The sequence below is a fragment of the Acanthaster planci genome, linkage group LG01 (assembly GCF_054643075.1).
Source record: "Acanthaster planci isolate LZ-2023a linkage group LG01, COTS_SCS, whole genome shotgun sequence".
NCBI classification, from domain to species: Eukaryota; Metazoa; Echinodermata; class Asteroidea; order Valvatida; family Acanthasteridae; genus Acanthaster; species Acanthaster planci.
The window spans coordinates 13,302,853-13,325,938 of NC_141777.1; the positions used below are offsets into that span (position 1 = coordinate 13,302,853).

General features: G+C 42.1%; 1 protein-coding gene across 3 annotated transcripts in view; it reads right to left on the minus strand.

Moving 5' to 3' along the window:
* Positions 1-22,748, minus strand: part of LOC110979465 (SPARC-related modular calcium-binding protein 1-like) — a 31,375-nt gene extending 8,627 nt beyond the window's left edge. The window contains exons 1-9 of one of the 3 annotated variants that reach the window (XM_022235278.2): positions 21,925-22,748; positions 14,704-14,881; positions 13,968-14,213; positions 12,457-12,498; positions 11,655-11,990; positions 10,209-10,289; positions 9,696-9,761; positions 8,986-9,258; positions 2,310-2,400 (exon numbers count right to left, since the gene is read on the minus strand). In XM_022235278.2, the coding sequence (XP_022090970.1) occupies positions 2,310-2,400; positions 8,986-9,258; positions 9,696-9,761; positions 10,209-10,289; positions 11,655-11,990; positions 12,457-12,498; positions 13,968-14,213; positions 14,704-14,881; positions 21,925-22,005 (1,394 nt within the window). In that variant the 5' untranslated portion in view covers positions 22,006-22,748. The remainder of the gene's footprint in view (positions 1-2,309; positions 2,401-8,985; positions 9,259-9,695; positions 9,762-10,208; positions 10,290-11,654; positions 11,991-12,456; positions 12,499-13,967; positions 14,214-14,703; positions 14,882-21,924) is intronic. The other 2 variants (XM_022235276.2, XM_022235277.2) reach the window with 2 other exon arrangements.
* Positions 22,749-23,086: the final 338 nt, after the last annotated feature.

Genomic DNA, 23,086 nt, shown 5'->3' on the forward strand with positions numbered 1-23,086 from the left:
GTGCAAAATGATCTGAATGACTATCAGTTACTGCTGGAATATAAATAAACGAAAGAAGAATTTGCCTCAAAGTATACACACCACAAAATTGGGCCTATAATCGTAGCTGATTCAAAACAAAAGTGTATAATAAGAGGCGGCTAATATCTTAGTATCTGAAAACCATCTTAGTTGGATTATCTTTCAAAGGACCTATTTACCTACATGAAAAATTTGGGGCTTTTATTTTAACCCATATTTACTTTTGCTACATACTTTTGTGTTTTCCGTTACGGTGTACTTTGACGTGAACGGACCACTTGCGACAGTCACTTATCCCATTCACTTAAAGTAAACACTGGAGTGCTTCGTCACAGGCCGAGAGTGCAAATAGAGGTCTTAATGCTTCGACGTCAATTTCTTCAAATACTACATACATGACAATGAGGTTAACTAACACAAAACACTTCATCAGATCTTAAAGCCGTCACATTGATAAAAACGACACATAGTTCCAAAGTTGGATGTTTACTTAATCACTTAAATATACCAATGTTCAATCAACAGCTTCAATATTAGCACTGATGCGTCTCCTGGTAACTTCAAGAGTTGAAATATATACTGAAGCCCCGAATGGTCTGGGAAATATCTCAACTACACCAGAACCAATACCTAGAGGCTGGTAGTTTCGGCATGTTATCGGTACCCCAGTGAGTTGACGGCTGACAACTGATGCTTTTACTTCACGTTCATTTTCATCAGTGGAAGAGAATGCCGTATCATCCTGGGCATATATCAAATTCAGGATCATTTAATGGGCTTATAAAAGTGGCAAAAGGTACAAGATGAACATTTTTGACAATTTGCACGCGCTTGGACCAGTAGATGATACACTTCTCTTAACTCGTTGTTGGGATTAATTCAGATTTTTTTAGTACATCTCTCACCGCCACGTGGTCCGATGACTGGGATAATGTTTTTGCACAAGCATTCGATTCGAAACTATTGAACTTCATTACCGTCGAGGCGCTAGTGAATACACTCCTGATAAACCGGACAGTACCATGCACTCCCATTGCATGCATGTCTGGTCTTGAATTCGGCCATGTTTTCAAGGACAAATCAAGAATGGAGATTGCAACTGGAGAATGGAGACTATCAAAAAGTGGGTACGCCACTTGCATCAACGAAGAAGCACTTAACTTTTGAAAATAGACATAAAACAACCACTTCGCGGCCTCTTTCTTAGCTGATTGCTAAGTTCCACCAAACGCCAAGTTCAAGCAGGGTCTTGCTCTGATTGGAGAAATGAAAGCCTCCGAAACAAACAGGGCCAGTCAAGCTTCTCAAAAACTACGGTGCATCCATCTTTGAAGCAAGTTTTGTACTCGGTAGAAGCAAAAGGAAACGTGGAGGCATGAAGAGTCACAATGATTGTTTGTTTGTTTATATTTGTTTATTTTAAGCAGGGGTGCAGGGAAAATGTTAATGTTGGTAGCAGTCAGTTGCCTCGATGGATCGAGAAAGAGCAGATATGTATCCGCAGTAAACGTGTGTTGCTCCTCCGAGTTCGTGGCATGTTGGCGAGCATAGGCCTATTCCTTTCTTCCCCTGTTATTTACCCGAAACAATGACTGGCAGCCCATGGGGCCGATTAATCACAGTCAGGAGCCAAAGGTAACTCCTATGGAATGTGTGACTAAGTACAGCGTATACTAAAGCCGGTTATAGTGAATCTGGCCTGTCAGTAACAGGCCCCTAATGTAGACTTGTCAACAGGAAAATGTCAAGACCTGGCCGGGTTTACATTCAGCTACGTACGTAACTCCGCCTTTTCTGCTCATGCCATCAACTCTCCACGTCAAGACATGCTTGCCATTCCATATGAATGTCTACATAATCCTCCGTGCAGTCTGGATTGGTGCCAGGATAATTGATATTAACACCTGTTCATAAATAACTCAGATGAGAAATAATGTAGGATTGCCGATAAGGATAGTATGCCTGCAACAAGACGACATTATAAATGGAAATGGAGACTAAGGCCACGATATGGTGATGGATGTTCAGCCTGGGTTCATGCCAAGATCGATAAACACAACTTATTGTTATGTGTTTATGCATTACCTGTATACAGGTGAGTGTGTGTCTCGTCCTCAATCACATGCCTCGCTTATACACCAACCCCCCCCCCCCAAAAAAAAAAACGTGCGGTAGTCCGTGTAGGTAGTTCAGGACGGGACTGCTATGACACTTGCTTTTCGCTTTCCACAGAACCACGCACACTCGGAAGTCCTCTTGGGGAAAATAATTTAGCAAGATGAACTTACCCATCTATAATGGAATCATCTATCGACATCTCTTCAGTAAATATGTCCAGTAAGATCTCAAAGAACTCCTCTTTCTTGTTACCGGAGCAATCTATTAATGCACGACAGAAAAAGACGAAAATCAATGTATGTTACTTTGACTACACAATTACTACCCCAAAGAGCGAATGATGACAGTCAAAGCACAGACCGTTAACAGCAGATTAGAATCATCAGCTAAATTTGTGCAGGAATGTTGGAAGGTAGGAAACAGAGAGGAACAGGCACGATTTACTAGGAGCCTTGACTGACAAAATCCGAATATCTGCCGTCCTTATCGGGATATTTAAGGATCAATATGTATCCTTTGCTGAAAATGCTACTTTGCGGGTCAGTTTCCTGCTACTGCCAGCCAATCTGTAGTTGGGTACATGTACAAGGTAATCAAGCACGATGATAATTATTCCGATTGATCAATTGGACAGTGATAGAACTCACTGTATCGCTGAGTTTCTTCAGCAGAAAATCATAAAAACAGCATGGAATCTGGAATGCCTGGAATCTGGAATGAGGGAACTCACAGCTGTGCCCAGCTGGGGCATTCCGCGTATTTTTGGTTAGTAATGGGCTTCAGGGCTTCTAAAAACTAAGTAGAATAAAAACTTAACGTTTCTTGGAGGATCATGATGTTTCTATAATTACTATGAAAAAGGTTTATCCATTGAACAAACTACGCATAAAATGAATTTATCCCCCTTTTAACTTTTTTGGTCTGATAAAGAGCTTTACTTCGGAAATTCAGACACGCCGACAGTGCACTAATACAGTCCCAAAGAAATCCTTACAGTGTCAAATCCGCACCAGACATTAAAACGCTTCTCATCAAATGAACGTGCGTCGGTGATCTGTGACATGTAATACCCGCCTTGGTATTCGCAGACACGTACATTTCATGCTTAGTAGACGCAGCCCAATTCTTCTCGTCACCACCAGGAAGACTGCTGATTTTGATGACAGATATCTTTAAGACACGAGTCGTGAACGTGAATATACACAATGTAAGATCAACCATTTCAAGGCTAACCCTGGAAGGCGCCGAGAGGGCATTACTACGATCTCTCTAAATTATTTGGCCTTATGCAAAAATGTGTAAGATGATGATGTAATCTGAGCTCACTGAGAAATAAAAAAAAAATTGGAGGGGATTAGCCACCCTACATTTCAAATGGGTTTCATATGAGCTAACAGTAACTGATAAGAATTCAAGTTGTACACTTGACAATAATCGAGGCTCATACACAGAGTCATGCTTACATACAAGTAAATAGACCCTGGTGATTTACAAGGTTGTACTGACCTTTCATGGCTTAATGTTTTTAATTCGAAATCAATTTAACACTGGTATGAAATGGACGCACACATGCACATTATAGTAACAACATAGGAATACGTTTATTCGTGGCCTCTTCAGTCGAGTTAGACACAATTAAACTTGACATCAAGGCCCAATCGCGTGAAAAAGAAATATTGAAGCTCGACAGTGTAAACAAGCACTCTCTAAATACAGAATGCCTTTTCAGCAGAAATTGTGAAAATGTTGAAATCTTTGATAAGGAGAACTCCTAAAAGCAGACATCGTTTGCGAAAATAGCGCATAACGCGCATGGAAGTCATGTGATTTGCCGAAATAAAAACACCAAGTTGTTCATTTTTCTCTTGGTCGAAATGGCAGTGTTCAAACTTGACTGGTCGTAAGTTCTTATCCATTTTTCATTTTTATAATAATGTTGCGATGTTTTCAATATCATAGATCGAAATGATATCTGTCACAAAACCTCTTTGCAGCCACGAGCCTGCAAGTCGGGCTAAGAAGGCAAACACTGTTCCAAAACATAAATAACTCGGGTATGCGACGTAATCTGGGAAAACTCTTCACTTAGTAAAAATTTGTCATTTTTGTGCGATTAATGAAGACAACAGGCTGTTGTCAAAACCGTTTCATTCCCGATTATATAGGATGTTTATACCTGGAGTAATGCTGTCACGATCAATCTTTCAAGCTCAAACATTTTATTGAGTTTGCACAAAAATAAGGAAAGATTGAAAATATAAACCAATGGAATTCGTATGAAATATCAAAAATGAAAATTCACTAATACGACAAATTATGCAGAAAAACCCTAACACCTAATTTTTCATTATTTTCAATTTTGGTTATGCTACATGAAAAAGGTTTTCGCAGATCACATCAAATAAAAGTAAAAACGAGGTATTTTTTACGACATTTTTGAGTCAAGCCATACACAATACACTCAAAAAAACTTCCTCAAAATGAACCTATTCTTAACCTCATAAAATCTCCACAACACGCAAACAGGTATCTGTCATATTGACTCTATGTTGCAATATTTTTGCTTTGTCCGTCTCTTGGCGTCCTAGGTTTTACTTCAACCATGCATTGTGGTCGGCCAACATTAATATAAAAAATGTCTTTTGGGATGATTGTCAAAGGGTGCCTGACTTTAATGTTCTATTTTAAACACGCTTACAGGTTCAATTTCCGCATAAGTTGTTTACTCTACGTCCGCTATGCACATTAGGCGAATACAGTAGACCTCCGCTGAGTGCCACTCGAACTGAGCACGTATCCGCACAGCGAGGTACATATTTGAGTTATTCATCCCCTTTGTTCAGGTAAAATTCTTTCATTTATTTCGGGCCGATCATTTAGGTTATCAACATCTATAAGTGCGATATGCTATCACTAAATAGGGCAAAAGTACACATTAAATCTGTTATCGTGTTCCAGCTACTATTCCAGGTGCTAAGGTTTCTGAAACAGGGGCGAAAACAATGGCTTGGAGGGCAAACAACACATGCACGTGTGGATTGGTGTGCACCAGAATTCTCGAATTTATCGGTTCCTTTTCCATATGTATACCGTGGGCACCAAGTTCAGCATGCAGGTTCTTCTTGAGGACAATAAATCCAGGATGTTCTGTCTAATAATTTAAAGGAGCTTTAATGCGAAATATCCGCAGAAAAGGCCCCCAGCTATGTATCATGATTGAAGAGCCAACAGGGATTCGAGCCTTATTTCCACAATTCTTGGAATGTAAAAAAAAAACAAAAAACAAAAAACAAACTGGCAGAGATACTGGACAGATTCTTTAGGTTGGAGCATAGCGAAGTCGATTTTCTTTTCACGACCAAGAGGATATTGTGTTTTACCGTTACCACAAAATGTATATAACTAGAGTGGTGACGTATCCATATTAAGTACTCATGATCAGCATTCGAGGAAAAATCTTGGCAGGAGGATGAGTATTGTGCAAAAGTATACCCCGTAACAGAAATCTGACCTTTACTGATCAAAAGCTGTAAAAGGGTACGCAAATAAGACGTAGCGTTAGGCAATGAAATGTGCAAAACAGGAGCAATGGTGACCAGATTGGAAATACTAAACAACATGCACGTATGCCTATAGATTCTTGAAACTGGAAGTTAATTGCAATTTGAAAGGGGCACATCGAAAAAACAATTTTTTTCGTTTTGAAACTTACAACAGAATTAATTTTTCACTAGTTAAATTCTTCTAGTGAGGGGTCCTCGACCTTTCACGTTGTTGGATCATGGATGTATGATTCCGCAAAAGGCCACGCGTTTAAATAATGAGTAAATTACCACAAACGTGGCATAGCGGGAGGTATTTCTGTGGCCTTTAATGTAGCCATTACAACAGCAATATTTAAAAGACCCCCTCAAAACTCTCTAAATTCTGACACACAAACGGGGAAAGTGCACCACAGCAAAAGGGAATTCTAGTCTAGTTTGACCAAACAGATACTAGGTCATAGTACATGTAGTAATAAAAATTATACTGTTTCCTAAATTCTCTGACGTGAATAAAGTCTTCCACGCGCGTTTAAAACGTGACAACCAAATTTTTACACCCCTTTAAGACTCCATTACTGAGGCAGTGGCTTGCGGAAGAACATGATTTGCCGGTTCACTTTATCATGTAGTTCATCATCAGATGAGACATAAAAGTCCATTAATTTACGGCGTACACAATTCGCCTGGTGACATAGTTCAAATGTCAGAACGATAACAGATTCACATCGCACCTGTTCAAGTCACTGAAGGGTTATAATGCCTATCACGAACACATAAATTACAACAAGCCATAGATAGATTCAAGCCTCAGATAACTGTCTGAAACACTTGAACAAATATAATAGACAAACACAGGTGGCTGGAAGGTCCAACTTAAGCCAAAGAATAACAGAAAACGGGGTCTCGTCAAATGACAGGTATTTTTGCAGTTAGGAAAGGTGGCTTATTCAAACACAATTAGGAGATGATGCGGTTCGGCACAGAAGGGGGTGGCCGTTTGTAACACCTGCGTGGCATTGACTTTGTTTCCCCATCATTACAAGCCCACGTCGGACAAATGACAGGGTACTTAGAATTTCCAGGTCACATCCTGGGGACATCAAGGATCTCAAATCTTCGGATGCCCTTCTATGACGAGTTGCTGTTAAAACAAGTGTGAATCACATAGTGTCCTTGCACAAAACACTTTATAACGCCCGACCCTTCACGAAAGCATGTATAGGAGATGCGTCTGGTAATTATTGGTGTAATAATTACTTTAATAATTTGAGCTGTAATTGTAAATTGTGGGGAGTTAAATTTTCATGTCATTTCGACTCTAACTTTTTTCGCACAAGTCGCAAATACATGTACATATTGACTATCAACGTTTATCAACTGCACTGAAAATACTACGACATGTACATGTAATCGTTTCGTGAAAGTGTGATTTTTAAACTTTAATTCGTCACTTAAAAGATTTGAAATCCACTCTTTATGCAGATGCACAAGTCTTGCCAAGCCCAACTTTTGAAAATTTATGCAGGCCTAAAGACCGCGTATCCATGTATACATATCCATGTACATGTATATGCGTCACATGCATGTATTTGTGTAATATAAGTTCAATGAAACTAGAGACCTGCGTATACACGGCGGTCCCCCTAATCAATCAGTGTATCCTTAACCACAGAGTTAAGGCCTTGGTGGCATGTTTGCGTGTCGCACATTTCACCGGGGCAGCCCTAGAGTTCCTGCGCTGACACAAAAATATGCTTGCAATGCTGGACTCAATTACGAGTTTTGAACCCGAGCCTTGAACTCCTCCACACTCAAACAGAGGATAGTTCCCACTATCTTCCACTAATCAATCCAGGGAAACTACAGAACGTTTTGATTTTAGGGTAAAAACGGAAAACGCTGTATTACAACTCATTTCTGCTGTTTGTGGTTATTTTTGGCGACGTAATTGTTGACATTGAGAAGCAACTTTGGAAGCATGGTCGCCAGTATTCAACCGGTGTCCACTTACGGGACGTCACAGCCGAAAAAATCTTTAAAATACCCCATCTGCTCATACGTACAATCTACTGACAAAGGTAAATGCCCTCACCATCACAAACACCGGACCTTATGTTTTTATTTATGGTAGGACGTGCTGGTGTCAGGGGAGTGCGAATTTTCTGTATCAAAACCCTCCAGACTTTCCAAACATAGGCGACCAGCTTGAATTGAAGTGTCACTGGCCAGCTTGTCTGGGAACCGGCCGGCAATGAGACACCTGCTGATAGACAGCCTGGAGACAGTGCACCTGCACGCCAGTGTTTGCAGTAGAGACTTGGAGTTCCTGTCTCCATGAGGGATATCCACCAAGGAACACAATATCTACTGGTCACAAGGACGTACGAGGGCTTTTATCATTGGGAACAGACAGTGGTTGCGAGAGGGATCCGTTAACACTTGAACAACATTGGCGCACCTGATACCGCTCCATGAAAGGGCTTCTCAGAAGTGTTTAAAAAGTAAACCATTGTAATTTCTCGACAATGTGAGTAATTTATGACAGGGCATTTTGCTCCTTTTTACAGGTGTCTGAGAAGCCGAAGAGGATTGATACCCAATTGTGCATGGAACTGAGTTCTTTCAAATAATCGTTTTCAATTAGATGACGCGTAGGAAAGAATGCCTCATGATACAAATTTTAAGTTTTCGAATAGAAAACCCCAATGCTATTTCCTGCGCTGCAAACAGGAGTATCTGTGAATTTTGGGATCAGAAAATTAGAATGCTTCGACTCGCAACTTGTAGATCTGATGGATGGATCTATTCAAAAGTGGTTTGAAAGCCGTGCACTTCAGACAGCATCGGAATAACTTTCTCAACAAGTAAAATACAAAAATACCTATATGAATTACGTGGAGAGAAGTAACACTGTGCACCTCACGTCTAATATCTTTACTTAGAAGGAAAACTGACTCAAGGGACTTCGATAAATGGAGTATTAATGTGTGACGGTGCAACCCAAAGATATTTCACGGTTCTGGCCAATGAGCAAGTACGTTTAAAAGGGAAGAGAGCAACACGGAAAGCCAAATGATAGTGACTTAAAGTAAAGAAACATACCACAATAGACCCTGCACATAGAATACAGAAGTATATAACAAAAACAATTAAGTTCTACATTTATATGCGAACATTATTTGATAATAATGGAAATCTAGACACAGCCATCGGAGCGACAACGAGTCTTACGGGAGTGTAGCGGTAACAAAAGAGCAAGACAAAATTGAAATAGGCTGAAACATTGCCAAGTGTCACTGACCTTCAAAGACTCGAATTCCAGCAGGACCTCTCGATGTGGCGTTCTCGTCGCAATTGAACTCTGGTGTTGAGGCCGAGGTAGATGTGCCCGGGATGGGCCTGCCGGTGTCCACATAGACACACCAGCAGTACCCTGCTTCCTCGTGGCACTGCACGGCCTTGTAGCCGCCATCTTCGTGGCACTGCGGAATGAAAACACCGCTCTTCGGCAGCAACTCGGCCCGTTTAGTGGCACGCTCTCTCTCCGCTTCACATGAGACCACCGTGGGAGAATCTGACACAGAATCAAGGAAGACTTGACGAAGTGATGCAGAGATTTGGTATATTCATAACAAATATGCATTGTGCCTTAAACCATTATGCCAGAATATTCAAATCAAGTTAACACGTTTTAGCACTGTGATTTCAGACAGATTTCCCCAAAAATTGATTAGTAACTCATCTTCGTATCATTCGTTCGATTCATATGAACACAAGAGGGAATGTCAAAGTCAGGAAGGTAGTGTTGGATTTTCTTCCTTTTAAAAAGCCGCTAAGAACCAATCGTGGTTCCATTTAGGATATGATTATGTATTTGCTTTTTCAGAATACAACTTAATGTACTTTAAAACAAAAAGATTAAAACTGTGCACGACAAAAGCAAAGTGCACCAAACAAGTATTAAAAATCCCTGTTTTCATAAGTAAATTACTTTAAACCCTGTAGAATTACCCGCGTTTCCTGTGTCTCCAGGAGGGGGAGGAGTGACAGGCAAGATTCTGACGGGAGGAGGCAGACCTGTTGGAACAATGGTATACCGTTTTTCACAATTCCAGTGCGAATAAACTACCGAGCATAGACCAAAGCCATAACATCTCGCACATTTGCATTTCAACCTTTTATACAATATAAATGTCGGGGCATGGGAGTGCGCCATGCAATACTGGTGCCTGCTTTCATATAAAGCAAACCTTGTGAAAAAGCTTTTCGAGGGCCTGCAAGTATTCCTGAAACTTTCCCGCAACCTGGGAAAATGATGCTGTCATATGGCGCGCCATATACGCAAATACCTTGTTTCTCTTTTAGCGGGCTCTACCTTTCTTAACGATAGACGATTGGGTAAGCTCGAGATAAATACCGCGACCCACTTTTCAAGGCAAGAAACTAAATGAACAGGTCTAAAGTAAACAAAATTGAAAACTCCTAAAAACAGTCGTTTACTGGTGTTCAGCTGCATTCGCCTACCTTCTGGTAAATTTGTGTCAGCTGTCGGCTCCTCCTCTGCTTGCTCATCTGAGTTGAGGGATAAGAAGAGGTGGAACGAAACTACAAATTACAGGAGTACTAAAGTCGGTGGTTGGAACCTAGTAAAAACATCAATCTTGCACTTGCCCGGCAAATCATGGCTGTCTACACGGAAGATACCAAAGATTGAAAGAAAAGAAATCGACTGAGACTATAAAGCAGCCCGAATGCTCATGCATGGACTAAATAAGAGGATGGCACGAGGAGGATGACAGAAGGATCGCCGAAAAAGGATCAGAAAAACAACATTATACAAAACGCACTAAAGGTCTCAGTAGAAGGATGGGACCTGAAGCTGACGAAAGGAAGTAGTGGGTGAGGACCAGTTAGAACAGGAAACACAAGGAATAAGCAAATTGAAAAGGCATCAAGAACAGATTTTGACAAAGATCAAAGATCAAGGAAAGTCTGAGAACAAAAGCATTAAGGCTTGAAAAGCAGGGTAAAGGTCCAATGAATGCAAAGCAAGATCATGTAGACAGACACGTCAAAGGCACATTCGTAATTACACAGGCAAGATGCAATGCAAACGATCTTACGAAGAGCAGGAAACGAGGAATCAAACGAAAGTTGTTTCCGGCTGTTTTCTTTTGGGCTTAGCAACTTTTAATAAGTAGGCCATGCAGAATACGCCTGCGGTCCTCGGCATGCATAAACCCGCAGTTTCCAAAGTAAGTTTACCCAAAATACGAGACTATGAAAACAGCATGATGAACGGCAGTCATGAAATGGGTTAGGTGTATTTAAGGATTAGATGATGAAAGAACATTTTAAACAGATTTTTTTGAAGTAGTGCAAAACTTCGAACTATGCAGCATTCGCCAAAACGGCTCCATGCACACAGTTTATACAGTCAACAACTCCACAAAGAAACATAATGGAAACAATGGTTAGAGCTCATAATGCAGTTAGGACATTCAAAGTGAAAGATCAACAGGGTGCATGTGTCAAGGCATGTAAGCTGAGTCCTACAGGCAAACAGTATTACTGTGAAGTTGTTTTCCCCATTCAGGGAGTATGTGTTGAAAGGCCTGGCAGGTGATACGGGTGGCCAGAAGCTTCAGCAGAAAGGGGGAATGAGCTGAAAATTCGCTGCTCTTTTTCATTTGGGTGAAAAAAGCATGACAAAATATACTAAGCTACTCTATGCGCTAAGAGGTAGTAGGAAAATGAAAGTTTAGTTTGGAAGTGTGTAGATTTGACTTTCACCTTCCCACAATCTCTCTGTTTTAAGTCATTTCTAAGAAAATATCACAAACAATCATGAGAATGCAACCTTAATGAAAATGTCCCAGACACATTTCTGCTAGCAACTTCTGTGGAAGGTGAAATGTCCTCATGATGTGACGGTCAAGTACAAGAACCATTCTTCCAACGTATACTCACTATTATCCACCAGACAAAATGACCACTCAGTCTTAGCGATTCGTTCATCCCGATCCAAATCGCAGTGTTCAACAAATGTCTTGGCACACTTCTTCGGCTTCAAAATTTTCTTCATCATCCTTCTCAGTGAGTTCAGCTCTTTCCTGTCCAACTCCATGTCACCGTTGCTATCCAGCTCAGTGAATTTCCACTCGATGATGCGCTTCTGAGAGTCCTCTGTTCTTTGCACGCCGCCTGTGGTCTCTGACGGCTGCGTCGTGGGCAGACGATGGAACTCCTCCCTGAAAATGTCCTTCAGATTCGTGTTGAATTCTATTCTCGCATCTTGACTGCAGCCTGATTTGTCAGAATTAACCATTAAATAACTACAGTTTCAAAATTCTGCGACCGTACAGCTTCAGTTGATTGTTATTTGGACGGAATCCAATAAATACTGAATTTTACAGGAAGGTAAATGAATTTTATTTAATTCTAGGTGAATTTCATAACCAAAATAATTTATTTGAGGTTTCCGGAATTTCAAAGAAATTACATGTAATTCTTCCCGATTATTCGAGACTTGTCGAGCCAAATTGCAATAAATGTTGGTATTTTCACTTGAATACTGGTGTAAAGGCCCTCACCAGCACAAACGGACAATGCGACACCATCTTAACATTTACAGACATCCAACCCGATACAGAATTAAGAAATACAAAACATACAAGAGGGAAACGGGCAAGCACTTCTGATCATTATAATGTCTTAAAGTATAAAAAAAATTACACTTGTACTGGACACAAGCTTTGATTAAGAAACTCGCCTTTCGTGTCTGGATGCGGTCGTTTCGTTGGAGGAAACGTTGCTGCAGTGAAGGAGAAAACATGACTGTTTTAGGCAGCGAGATCTCTCAGAGTATGATGTATGACGTACGAAAAGAGTTAACACTGAAATGCTTGCTTGAAAGTAATACACTTTCTCTTGGCCCGACAAACAAATGCAACTATGGTAGGAATCGAAGCCACAAGACTACAAACAAAACTGGTATAAATCATGGCATTACGGTTAGATTAACCCCTGCAAACATTAAAAAAATGCATTGCTAGCTCAACAAAGCATGGATCACAATGCAGCAGCAAAACAAATTCGCGTAGCCGGGGGGGGGCTGGGGGCACATGCTCCCCCTACAAATTCCCGGTGCCCCCAGATGCCTTCCCTCCCCACGAAAAAAAGGATGGATATTGAACAAGGCTAACAAAAGCTCCCCCTCCCCCCCAAAAAACCCCCAAAAACCACACCACTGAAAGCTGGTGCACCCTTGTGACCCCATCAGTAAAATCCCAGCTACGTTAACTGCATCCGACCCCTCTGTAACGTCCCCCAGCCTACACTCATATTTCCTCACGGCAATTCCGGGATCAAACCTCACCTTGGGACATTATGCCGGTGACATGTCAGTCCCTGTCTCGTTTGCCTGGGTCTTCTCTTTGATTGATTGCCCACTCTAATGCTAAAATGCCCGTCTTTGCTTTTTTTTCTCTCCAAGGGGTTCGGCTAAACGAAGGACATAATTTCCTGAGATGATCTTCGACTTGTATCGCCACAAAAACAAGGGCTGCCGGGCACAATGCCAACACGCAAGTGAGAAAAACACTTAGCAGGTCACAACATGCTTCATCATGCGACAAACCCATCTCAATGTATTAATTTCATTTTAAATCATAAAAAGTATAATCTCGTTAACAGCGGCAGCCTAGTGGAAAGCAAAAACAAAAGGTCAACTGGAGTTATTCTAGAATGGCGAATCCAGGTCTTTGGTCAGGTGGGGGGGGGGGCAAAATGGATTTTTTTAATTGTAAAAAACGACTTTCCCAATTTTTAATCCGCCAAAGAATCCCCTGAAAGTTGGCAGTTGCGATTCTAAAATTCTGGCGCTTTCAAGAAAAAAAATTAATAAATAGATTAAACTAGCAACTTGTCTGGGGCTGGGAGTACGCTTGCCCCATGCCCCTTGGTAGATGTGCTACCGATGTTCAACAATGTGCCTCCAAGAGTTTGCAACGTGTTGGCCAATCACAACGCGTTAAAGCGCGTTCAGTACGGATCGACAGATTTCGCACGTTGTGAATGGCCAAAACGTTACAGACTCTTGGAGGCGCACTACTGTGAATCGCCGTTTTGTTTTGTGCCATGTAGGCCCTAATTTTAGCCAAATCCTTGAAACAACAAGTAGACGCAAAGTTCAGAAACATTTCCAAATTTTAAGCGCACAGAAGAGCAATACGTACGAGCGTGCCAAAACTCGCCGGTAGAGGTAATTGCGCTGACAGATACCTGTTTGTCCTGCCATTTCACCGTTACACGAGGGCCGAGGAGACGTCATTTTTGTGGCCTGTTCCACCGAGGAGCCCGGTATGGGCTTGCCGTCCTCTGTCACGCACCAGCAATACCCGAAGGACTGGTGGCACTGCACCTTGGAAAAGCTCCCATCCTCCTCACACTGGGGCACAAACACGCCTTCCGTCGACGTCATAGCCCGCATCCTGCTCGCTGCTTGTTCCGTTTGGCATTTTGTCAAACCTTCCAAAAAGACGTTTATTTGACTCTCTTAAAAACTTAAAACTTTTGCAGAAATCTCTCGGCAAACATTTGTGTTTCGGAACTTAAACGTATCGTGAAAGAAAGCCGACACGAAATAATGCATGTATGTAATATGCTACGAGTGTGTGTTGAAACTTTGAAGCATATAGTGAAAGTTTTGAAATTCGTTAATAGGAATTCGTCACAATTCGTTTTCTTTGCCTTGCGTTTCATCCATCAGAAGACAATGTTAATCGATTTTGTTGGAATTTCATATTCATCTTTGTGAAAATAGTTATGCATTGTTCATGTACAAGTGTGAACAAAACCACCTTGTAAACTTCATACTTTGGGCGAAATCTCATTTTGATTGGAAACACCAAGAGGAATAGATTTGAAATATGCTATCCTTACTCGATCCAACAAAAACGAATTACTTTAGATAAAGGTTTGACGCAGGGGCATAAAACATCTTCCAGAGTGTACCCACCCTCACACTGTCCTTTATGTTTAATTTGGACCGAGTTCCCGAGGCACCGAGCCACTCTGATTTCGCAGCGTGAGTTGTACGTCTGTCCATCCATACCGCAGACTGGCCGCGCCTTCGCGGTCGAACAGTCGATTTCGCAGTCCCTCTCCCGGCTCGTCAGCTCATGCGCCAACGGGAACTGTCAACGAAAGAGATAAATAACCATAAAACATCAAGAAGAACAATTCGTCTGACTATAGACTCGGTCTGTTCAAGTTCATCTGCTCAGTTTATTGGACCAAAAGAGAACATTTGATCTTATCATTTAAGGCGTGGATAATTCAATTTGCTATTCGCACACGGAAAGATTTGCAAGATTTGTGACAAACGGCAACACAAGTGAAGTCAAACTGCAGGTAGCCGCTTTAGGTGCCGCACAAGTGAAGACACACGTGCAGGTTCTGCATTTGGAATCATCGAAAACTGAACGTAACTTCATTACCATACTTTGAATTGATCGAGAGACCAAGACACGAAGGGGTTCGTTGAGGCTACATTTGCCAAATTTCATGTTAGAAAAAGTGTTCGCATGTTATTGGATAGGGCATTCTCGGTACGCTTCACCCGGTTGGCTCCTTGACGTCCCATTAAAAGCTTCGGTTGTTAGAAGTAATATCAGACTGGTGGGTGTACTGACCTAATATTCAAAGCAAAGTCTGTCATGATGCGCATGCAGGCATGCTCAGTGGGTTTATTCCAGCGATGAACTTGCTATATGGAATTTTGACAGCATCTTCGGCTCCCAGGCACAAGCCACGCATAAATCGCGGGGAAAATCATTAGGCCATTATTTGAGTCCTACACTGGCGTCTCAGTGCACGCCAAGCTATTCAGATCAAGTGTAATCACAGACGGATGGGTTGGGACATGGTAAGCTTCCCCCCCCCCACATTACACTGCAACCATTTTGAATGATAATCCAACACACACATCGGTTCGGAGAATTGGAATAACATTAATGAAATGTCACAACCCTGACAAACAACAAGCGGTAAGCAAGTCTGCTAAACGATAATCTGTTCAGTGTATTTTTCCAGCTTGGCCATATTACGGCGGTCTCTTTGATGCATCTTTGAAGAGGCGGACTCTAGTCATTAAGACCATGCGTAATGCGAAAGCCGCTTGAAGTAAATAGCAATTTAGTTTGTCTAAAATATACATTGGAAACTGTCCTTGAGTCTGTCAATTTTGTGCACATGAAAAATTCTGATCCTGCACAGCACTGTGCAAGAAACAGCTAACGCGATATCTTTTGCTTACAGATATGGGTGTGGATTCAAATGTCAATATACATGTACATGTGGAGTACAACTTTTAAAACGCACGATCATTGTCATACGCAAACACAATAAACACGATCACAATTACAATGTTTTAGAGGAGTAAAATCGAGCAAAAGGCGTTTTCCATGCTGAAGGTAGTGTCAATTTGTCCATGGGTTTGCACCATTTAGGACACGAACAGGCGAACATGGTGCTTACACTGGTCCACTGTCAGGGTTGAGGGCTGCTTCACTAGAGAATATAATTTCCATCTATTTCGATCAAAACAAAGATCAAAAATGATATTTATCCATTTGTATTCTGATCAGTAAAATGAAATTAAACTTTTATGAGGTTTGGGTCGCAGTTTATATATTTAAAGGGACAAAACCATGGTAAAACGTATCCTGTAAAATCAGGACAATTTGGAAATCTAATGCCACACAGGACAAGACAGCCCGCCGGGTGTTATGATTGGCAATTGAAGTAGGTCACCTGCCAGACAGAGAAAGATATTGCATTATTCCCAGGCGAGCAGCGATAATTTTCAGTTCGGGTGGAAATGCATGCAAGTTACACCCCTAAGGAACTCTCTGTGTCACAGTCTCTGGTCCAGTGGATGGCATTGTTAACAAGGTGTCTTTTGTCAGAGACGGTGAGCCTGCCACGGTAAACGCCTACGGCCCTAAGCCGGCAACAAACCTTGAAATTGAACGAACGCAAAGTTGATTTAACAGATTACAGTCCATAAACGAATTTTATCTTGACACCTACAAAAGGTGTGATAAGTGTGACTTAATCGTACTGATTAAATTACCCACCACTTAAAAGGCTTAAGAAAATGTTTGAAAATGGGATACCTACTCAAGAAAAAAACAAACAGGCAATGTCAATAAACTGCACCCCATTCGAAGAGGCAGCCAATGTCTTATGTGCCAAAAAAGGACCGGTGGTGATTTTTGCCTCTATATGTGTGCATTTCAAAATATCGGTATATCGTTGAAAAGTACTTATCCATGTATCATTCAAGCATCCACGAAACCAATCCAGGAAGGAAATGCATTTGATAACTCAAAAAGAGGGCCGCAGTAGTTTACTGGTAGATAAATAACAAACCACCGGGTTTCACGAAAAAATATTTCTTCGAGCCCGTTATAATGATCTTCGTACATGCTCAAAGACTTTTTCTGGCAAAGAGCTGGAAAGGGCTACATGTAGCATTACCGACTGAGGTTGGTCCTAGATCACAGTCAGAGACTGTCCAGTGGCCATGTTTGTGTCCTTCCTCCATGCAGTAACAAAGAACTTCCCCATTCCGCCATTTTGTTATAGGAACCAAACAATATTTCAGTTCCCCGTCTCCAATCATGTCGACTTGCCCTAAATGATATAGGAACCCAGCATTGGACATTTGTGAAAAGGAAAAGAACCTTTTCGGAGGAACCCTGAAAGAAATATTAAATACAAGGGTTGGAAAGCCATCTTATGTGGCTAATGATGGAGTTGCATGCCAGTCTACTAAGTCTTTGAGAGACTGGGAGTCTACCGCAGTTGTGAAAGGAGGAAGGTGGGAATGTACAGCAAGTTAGCAACCAGATAACGCTTCACAAGTACCTCCAAACAACCTCACTTTCGGAAAAGACAAACAAGGAGTCTGGCCGGACGTCGCCAAGAGCCTCGCGGCCTGTGTGTCTCAAAAAGCAATCTCGCAAATGAGACTCATTTATATGAACCAGCCTTGGATTGTCACAAAAAGTGGAGCACACACATTTTACTATCACAGCGACTTCGCGCCCTGGGCGGCCTTCTAATCCGCTTCATTGTTACAATGCGCTGAGCGACTATGCGTGTTGAGTGAGGTTCCCAGATGTTGAAAGGACACTCTGAGACCGGAATTTGACACTGTCTTCTTGCAGAGAAACATGAACACTGTACATGTACACTGCTGCAGCACTGATTGAAAGGCATGAAAAAAATTGATGTATCAAGCATTTTTTTCGTCAATTAAGCGGCCAATGAACAACATGGCTGAGTTATCCTGTCAATCAGTAGGGTAAGACCTGAAAGATTTAGCTCCGGCTGCGAGTACGTACTGATTTGAATTACGATAACATGCAGTGTTGAAATAAAAATCAAACAAATCTGTAACTTATTCAAGATGGCGTAGCCCACGACGGTTCACACCTTTGGTAGAAAATACCATGAAAGGTACCTTTCAAATATCATATGTTCACGGAAAAGTGCAAAACATGGTTTCACATTGATTTAACATTTAGTACTGGCCGATTTTTTTGGTATGGGGGCGTATCTGGTCCATTGGTGTAAACGCCACAGGCTATATTAATCTAATTGGGATCATAAACCATGATAACTTGATGAAGTGTATGGATTGTGGCATTTGTAGGCATTATCAGGATTGAACAGTGAAGCATAACAAGGAGTTCCTGGTTGAACTTATGAAGCACTTTCGATTTGAATCCGATCTAAATCCAACCTCGGATCTGAGCGAATTAAACTGCTTCAGTCTGATTCAGATAATCTGATAAAATCCTACTTTGTTTCTGACTTGTTTCAAATGCATAAACTTGTCTATCATCACCAGTAAGATTCTTTCATCAACTTGTGGCAGCGATTATTTTCCACTTCACCGGGAACTAATTTCCTCAACCGTTATCTCTTATATACTTTTATGCATTTATTTTGCATAGTATAACCCCTGTTGGTATGACTACGGCAAGACGTTGCCTTAATTTAGTATTTATGGTTATCAGTGCTCGAAAACTAAGTACAGCCCGGGGCTGTTGTGTCACTATTTTGTGTTTTATTACGGGTGTTCTTACCACCATTTCAAGGTGAATATCGCCAAGCTTTTAAATAAAGTTACATGAAACGTTTCGTTTGTGTTTTTGCTCGTCCAAGAAACCCGGAAATAATAATAATACTAAAAAAAAAAAACCGGAAATAACACACACACAAAAAAGATGGCTGCTCAATTTATGACCTGAACAATTTAGATTAAGGACTTTAACAGTACAATTTAACATGGCCAATTTGTTAGTTTTACAATGAAGTTGGTGATTCGTAAAATGGGCTACAAGTTCTTGTTTATCTTAACTCGGATTTTCTGGGATTCGGATGGGATTCAACACTTTTGGGTGGATCGGATCATAGAGCTACAACCCATGGGTTGTAGCTTTGTGATCGGATTGAGCCACGAAGGCCATCGGAGCGGATCAGATTGAGCCAAAACTGTGGGATTCGGATCAGATTTTCTGCTAGAGTTGTCGATCGGATTGGCCTTAATTTTCAAATCCGATCCGACGCACATCTTTGAACTGCACAGTCACCACAGATGGTGCCTCAGTTATGGCCAAGAGCGGTATTTGTGACGTGCAGTACACCTGACAGCTACTGCGTGAATAATCACAAGTCTTACAAGCCGACAACGTGACAGCAACGATTATAAGCGCAGTGTGGTTTAAAGAACGCGAGGACCTCACACAGTGATGGTCCCGTAAAAACAACAGGTATTGAATGAAACGTGTACGCTGCCCTGCTTGGAGAACATTTTACCGCCCCATTGTCTCACCAACTTGGAACAAGGGGACAATGGATAAGACGCAGAGCTGACCTGTTATTTGTTATATGGCCCACGATTTGTCACGTTATCGCCATAACCGTTGAATATTGTAGTGGGGTTTCACGGAAGAGGCAGGTGTGGCCAACTGGCATCCAAGCGAGTCAACAACTCCAGTAACGTCCCTCTTTCATAAGAAACATTAAAATATCTGAATCTGTCTACATTGTATCTCATTTCAAATTTTCTTTTTTTTGGGGGGGGGGGGAGACAGCAGGAACACACCTGAAGTCAATAAGTTATGGCCTCTGCTTTTGCATACAGTAAAATGCTACCAAGGGAGGGTACTGAAAAGTTAACGGTCAATAAATGTTGACATTATTCAATATCTGGTGTCGATAGTTGAGTTGCACAGCTGACAAATTAATCACTCGGTGTTTCGCGTTGTCTTCAATCATCTCTTAAAATTAAGCATGCTCATTCAAGTAAACTTTAGCACACACCTCGTCAATTGCGTTTCCACAGGTATCATCGCCAGCCCCCCCCCCAAAAAAAAATCCTCTGAAAAAGTTAATCCAAGATAAAGGTTGCCTTACAAGCTTGCATTCAAAATAACGAAATGGACTTATTTCAGCATGACGACAGTTAGTGGGGAAACAATAGACTGGCGAAGTTGTTAAAATAGCACATGTTTTTGTTCGCTCGTAATTTGGCTCCGCTCTAGTCTACAACTGACGGAACTTTTTCACGGAATACATGTGTACGAATCAGCAGTGAATAACCGAAGTAAGAGAGAGCGAACAAGCCCGCGGGTATGCAGGTATGTTGCATCAAATGATCCGTGGTTGCATCGCCGCACCAGAATGAAATCATGTATAGATCGGCCTCCATGCGACCCCTCATCGGGGGCCTAGCTGTTGGTGGTCGATTAGCCATATAAAATGCGCTATGTTGCCGACCGTCATGGATCCATGTGGCACGAATCATTAGTTCCGGCTGCAACAATGGTGGCCCCAGGCGTACCGATGATCCATGCCGTAAGCATGTGTGGGATTTCACAACGTCCTGCTCGGGAGGTAACTTGTACGGGTTCCACAATAATACTCAACGAAGGATGAAAACATCGACCAAGGATAGGACTTGATTGCTAGTGTGAAAACAAGTAGAAAGCTTGGGCGATTTCAACCTGACAAATACGTCAGCAGAAAGGTAAAGCTGACGAAACATTGAGGGGTCTGCATGACCAACATCAGCAGCGCGGCTTGGCAAGTTCCATACAGAGGATGGAGGTCGGAGCAAGATGAACATCTCTCAAAGGCCGCAAGGCCTGTACTTGTACCCTATTTCTAAAGCTTGTACTATGTAGGCCCTATATAGACCTGCGCTTTGCATTCAACTGCAGAGGGTCCACGGAGGCGGACAGAGCTACATGTAGAAACAAGTTTTTTTCCCCTTGAGGCAGTTCTCCAAACAATAAGCCTTGCAGACAATACATCGTGGCTTACACATGCCGGACAAGGGAGGCTTGGACGTCCGACAGAATGAACCGTCAAGACTGCAGGTTATTGCCCAAAATTGGGTGTACACCACTAAGCCTCTGTGACTCGTTGGGTTGGTTGCATTAAGTCTCATGCCTGAATAACTGACGCCAAAACCCGAAGTGAGAAAAATTCCACAGGAATACTTTGAACGTGCTGAGGCATTACTGAGTTGCATGAAATGACCTGCGAAATCTGTTGTGCTTGCTTTTTCAGGGGAGTCAAAAAGGTTTATGCCTTATTAAAGTAAGTCTGCTATCCACACACAAGCAAAATGGCTTTGTCGGAACAAAACAGCAATTCTGATCAGTGGCACCACAAGCTTTCATCTAAAGCAGGTTTTGTTTCTTGTATGTGCTTATTTTGAGCCTATTTCCCCCTTGTGATTAGTATTTTCAGCATTCTACGGGTCAAATCTCTCTAGATGACATTTACGTCAGGAATAAGAACAGTAGAAATTATACTTCATTGTTCAGTTTATTTTTAAAGGAAGTTCTAAAATAATTATCACAATAAGGGCAATACTGTGTCGCCCACCACTGTTCGGGTAGAGGGGGATGTTCATTTGACATAGTCCCTGTTTTTCTTTTCAAATACACACCCCATAGTACTATTACTAGGCCACAGTTTGGCGGTAAACTGAGGAACAACGAGGGGCTTTGCCAAACAGCTCGTGTTCCATTATAAAATCAGGATAATTCCATGCTACGAATTCACTCACGTCTGTTGAATCATGTTGAATCACATTAGCCTTGGCGCACGCACAACTGCAAGTGAGAAGAATATGGGCTCGTTGTGGACTTACCCTACTGGCGAGCGATGGCTGAACGCAGGTAATAAGTAGAACCTGAGCAAGGAGAGCGAGGATCGGTCTGGCTGCAGTCATGCTTGCGTCGTGCTTGCTGGTATGCCGGCCTTCAACCAAAAGCAAGTTCTCGCAACAGGTTGAGCAATGATATATCGTCTCAAGTAATTGAAATGACACACAGGTCCCCCTCTTGGGTTGTAAAAACAGCTCCTGAAAGTCCAACCGATTTGATCAAAGCCAGGACCAAGTTCGGTCGGAAATCGACAATGGAATTTGCTGAGAACAAGCATTAATGTAACCGAGAATTACCGATCAAGTATCCAGCGCCAGCGTGGAGTTACTGTACCGGCGAGACACGGTAATTGTTCATCGCGCCCATAGTTTAGTCTGCGACAAAATAAATCACAAATTGGTTCCGCTGGAGTGCTTTACGGTGAAACTGAACGGAGGCAATCTGGCTTCAGTTGCAATGACGACCACGTAGTCACAGCTTGGTGCTCACTGTGTTCTTGGAGTCCTTGTGACAGGATGATGCCGGCGTTTCACATGGAGTGTGGCCAGTAGACGGACTGCCGTGCATCTGTCAAATCATGGTCAAAGTGTGTGGAGCAGGTTCAATGTGTGCCAAGTGAAATGAGTAGCACGGCATGTGATTGGTCGGTTTACTTGCGCTGTGCTTTCCAAGTATGAAGCGCGTACTCTAGGATGGCCGCCCATTTAGAGTGTGTCAACGATGTGTTCGGCGTGAGCGCTACTCGCCGATGTGATCGCCCCCGTACACGATCGTCGTGTGTATCGGCTGTTGACTTTCTGGCTGCCTCGGTTAAGAGTGCGAAGCAACAACCAGTTCTTCGACACCTGCGCATTCTCATGTAAATTTGTTCGGCAGTCAATTACGATAACGCTGGGCGAATCTGCACCCGAGTCGGGCCAATTTGCTGTTTTTTTTTTAAGGTTTGTCACCGCAGATAAGTGTTTGTTTAATAGCTATAATGGTTGGACTCTTGGCCCGATGATGATTCTATTCACACCGATTTGGGCTGCCTCCCTTTTGTGAATGGTTTCGCTTCAGCCAGTAGCTGAATACGATGGCTCGGTTGACCGAATGGTTTATTTTTTTGTCCCGGATTTCGGATTTCTAAGGATGGATTTCTGTCGA